The 3,554-nt window shown below is 37.2% G+C and overlaps 1 protein-coding gene across 1 annotated transcript in view; it reads left to right on the top strand.

Moving 5' to 3' along the window:
- Window positions 1-2,359: 2,359 nt before the first annotated feature.
- LOC132188087 (WAT1-related protein At2g39510-like) overlaps window positions 2,360-3,554 on the top strand; it is a 3,644-nt gene continuing 2,449 nt past the window's right edge. Inside the window, exons 1-4 of the mRNA XM_059602498.1 lie at window positions 2,360-2,736; window positions 2,839-2,901; window positions 3,000-3,116; window positions 3,214-3,457. Coding sequence (XP_059458481.1) covers window positions 2,537-2,736; window positions 2,839-2,901; window positions 3,000-3,116; window positions 3,214-3,457 — 624 coding nt within the window. The 5' untranslated portion in view covers window positions 2,360-2,536. The remainder of the gene's footprint in view (window positions 2,737-2,838; window positions 2,902-2,999; window positions 3,117-3,213; window positions 3,458-3,554) is intronic.

Below are 3,554 nucleotides of genomic sequence, written 5' to 3'. Positions count from 1 at the left end.
TGTAATGACCTACGTACGTACATTATCACTGTCATGTTTGAATTATGAAATAATGCTATATACTACATTTTTATGGATATTCTAATTAATTCTTGAATTTTTTAAAAGAAACCAGAGTTGATCCTCGGAATAAAATGATAAAAAACTAGATCTCTTTGTCATATATAACATTAGCAAGAAAACAAATTTAAACTATGTTTGGGTGAGGGTGAACCAGGCCCATGTGTTAGTACGTGCACGCTTGAAGGCCTCAGTAGCAAGAGCTATGCATAATGCTTTGGTGTGTAATTGATTGCCGGAAAGTCGCGTTCAGGCTGTCCTCACAAAGAGAACCCACCTGTCCCGAACTTGTGCGCCCAAGGCATATGGGCTCATTCGAACAGCTAATTACCCAAGATATACATCTTTGTTCATATATGTCACATAATTTATCTCCGAGAAATAGTTGACGTCAATATTATTTTTATATTTTGTCTATCTTAACCGACAAGTTAGTTATTAAATTTGTAAACTTGTGTAATTTCTACATAAGTCAATAACGAACTCCCACAAATCTAATGGTTAATCTATTGAATTTATAAAATAATATAAAAAAAAATATCGACAAATTATTAATACCAATTATTTCTCGGTATCCCCATATATAGAAATGTTATCCTGCCATACGACACATTATTTATCTTAGTTTCTGAGTGTCCATTACTCTCAAGTAATCCATTACTTTATTTTCTCCAGACGTTTCCTTTTTCTTTTTCTTTTTTGTTTTGTTTTTCTCACTAAACAATTCTAAACCCATCTCAGTAAATAAGATGTAGAATATTGTTTTTTATGTTTGCTTTTTCTCTACAATTTGCTTTCTCCCTCTCTGACTCAAAAAAGATGTAGAAGATTGTTTTTATCTTGTTTTATTTGGGTCTGACCAACCACTTGTTGGGCTTGATTGCTCACACCAACCATACGTGGCCTCAAATTGGCAACTTCAGCTTCTTTTTCTTCCAATCGCCTCTGCACTTGTGCCACGTCTTCCTCTATAGTGTTGTCAGCAGGTGGAGGAAAAACGTTTGATGTGGAGCCAGCGTCACCACCATATATAACTGACAACCTTTTTTTTTTTTCGTCATTACTCAGAAGATAAGAATGATTATTGGACGATCGGAAATTCCTGCTTCATTTATTACTAATTTTTAAAATTTTCGGGGTTTCAAATAAAAACAATTACGTGCAACATGCATTACTAAATATGGAATGAAGGAAAGCAAAGTGGACATTAATTGAAGCAACAAGACAAGCACTTGCAAGGACACCAGAATGAGTAAGATATGATAAGTAGAAGAAGAAGAAGGGAATCAAACAAAAGTTGCAGTAATGAAGCCAGTGATGCCTGCATGGCAATCTACTCGATCACTCTCCCTTGCGTACGTGTGTAATCCACCAAAATCTACAATTTATTAATGTTAATTTGTGATTTGATGCTTCTGAACATCTTGTGATTAATTGATGCAAACGTTTCTTTAATTATGATTGATTGTTTGTTTGTTTGTTTTAGTTCTATATATTGATCTTACTAGCCCTCAAAGGAATCCCCTCTACCTCCATGCACAAGTAACTTTGTATAAGGTGAAGGCTAAGTGCTTGAGAGAGAGAGAGAGAGAGATAAGGGACAAGTAAAAATGCAATGAATGTTGATAAAAAATGTTTCAAATATTTGACATTCTTAAATCATTTTCCTTGTCAAACGCTACCACTTGGGCGTTGGGATCCCTTGTAATTGACTTCTAGCAATCAGACAGACAATTGTGAGAGGTTTTCGATAGGGCTTACGTACCGGAGCAAGTCTCGAGATACTTAGGAGTTCAGGTAAGTAGGTCACATCGAGAGTCTCTCACAATTACAGTCGAGCGAACGGATTACAATTTAGGTAACAATGACAGCCAATCCCAATCCACCACTAGCTAGGAAGCGCAAAAGTCCATTCATTTTTGATTGATTGGGTTTCTAATTGAGTGATGCTACACCCTGGCAAGTTAGCAAATATAGTGACATGAAAATAGGATATTGATGTGTAATAAAGCATTTAACTTTCTAATTTCCACTTATGTGAGCTGGATTATGTGAGCACGTGACACATAATTACCTTAGTGATCTAGCAACGATCGATGCCAAGGCAATTCCGACTTCGTGTCTAGATTGTGATGAAAAGGTGTAAGCTAGTATGACAAGTAACGGTAGCATAAATGACGTGTACATTAGGCGGATTCTATGAAATGGCTAAAACACTCTCTCATGGGGATCATTCTCTGATGTTTGCTTACTGCAGTTACTTCCCTCTTGATGCAAAACTGGTGGCCTGGCCTGTTTGATGTTTTGAAGAAAAAAACGGTTTTTTCTACATTGAGGAATATGGTTTTGAGTTCACTCAATTCAAAAGAAAACGTATCAAAATTGATCAGTGGGGGCTTACAACTCTTTATATATAGGCCATGGCTACCCTCTATTGTAAGCTTTTCAAGGTACTGTGAGAGAGACAAAAGTGACAATGCCTCTGGAGTCCTTGCGTCGCTTATTTTGTCGCGTGAAGCTATATTTGGCTGTCATTTTTTTGCAGTTTGGCTATGCCGGAATGTCCATTATTGCCAAGTATGCTTTAGATCAGGGGATGAGCCATTTTGTGTTCATAGCCTACAGGATGGCCATTGCCTCTGTTGTTATTACTCCTTTTGCCATTGTTTTGGAAAGGTCTCTCTCTCTCTCTCTCTCTCTCTCTCTCTCTCTCTCTCTTTGAAATTTACATCTTCCATGAAGAAGCTAAATATACTGACATGACATGACACCCAACAGGACATCAAGGCCAAGGATGACCCTGTCCATCTTCGTGAAGGCAATGTTGCTGAGCTTCTTTGAGTAAGAATCTAGACGATTCAGACAGAACATTACCATATATCACAAGTTTGTTTAATCTTCTATTTTTTTTTTTTTTTTGTATTTGTTTTTCTGTACAGCCCTCTTCTTGACCAGAACCTATTATTTATTGGGATGACGTATACCAATGCCTCTTTCACATCTGCCATGTGCAATACCATTCCTGCATTCGCATTCTCAATGGCTTGGGTTTTTGGGTAAGTTTTTTTTACACAGAAAAGAAAACCTTTTTTTGTGCATGTGGCTTTGTATTGTATAGAGTGATCAAGGAAGTGGGAGATGTTACTTTTGTAGGCTTGAGCAGGTCAATACTAGGAGACTGCACAGCAAGGCAAAGATAATTGGGACCTTAGTGGCGGTTGGCGGAGCAATGTTTATGACTCTGTTTAAAGGATCTGTGATAAATCCGCCATGGACAAATGGAAGAAACCCTCATGATCATCCATCTGCTAGACCTGCATCCAAGGAAAATGTCATGAAGGGTGCTCTTCTGGTCTTAGGTTCTTGTTTCTTCTGGTCTTGTTTCATGATTCTACACGTTAGTTTCTCAATTCAATAGCTTTTTTTTCTTTTCCAGTTAGCAAAAACCTTTCATTTCTGAAGCTTGCTTACTTTTGAGTAATATCTATCCCAAA

Source organism: Corylus avellana, chromosome ca7 (genome assembly GCF_901000735.1).
Source record: "Corylus avellana chromosome ca7, CavTom2PMs-1.0".
NCBI lineage: Eukaryota > Viridiplantae > Streptophyta > Magnoliopsida > Fagales > Betulaceae > Corylus > Corylus avellana.
This window is presented reverse-complemented; position numbering and strand designations above follow the sequence as displayed.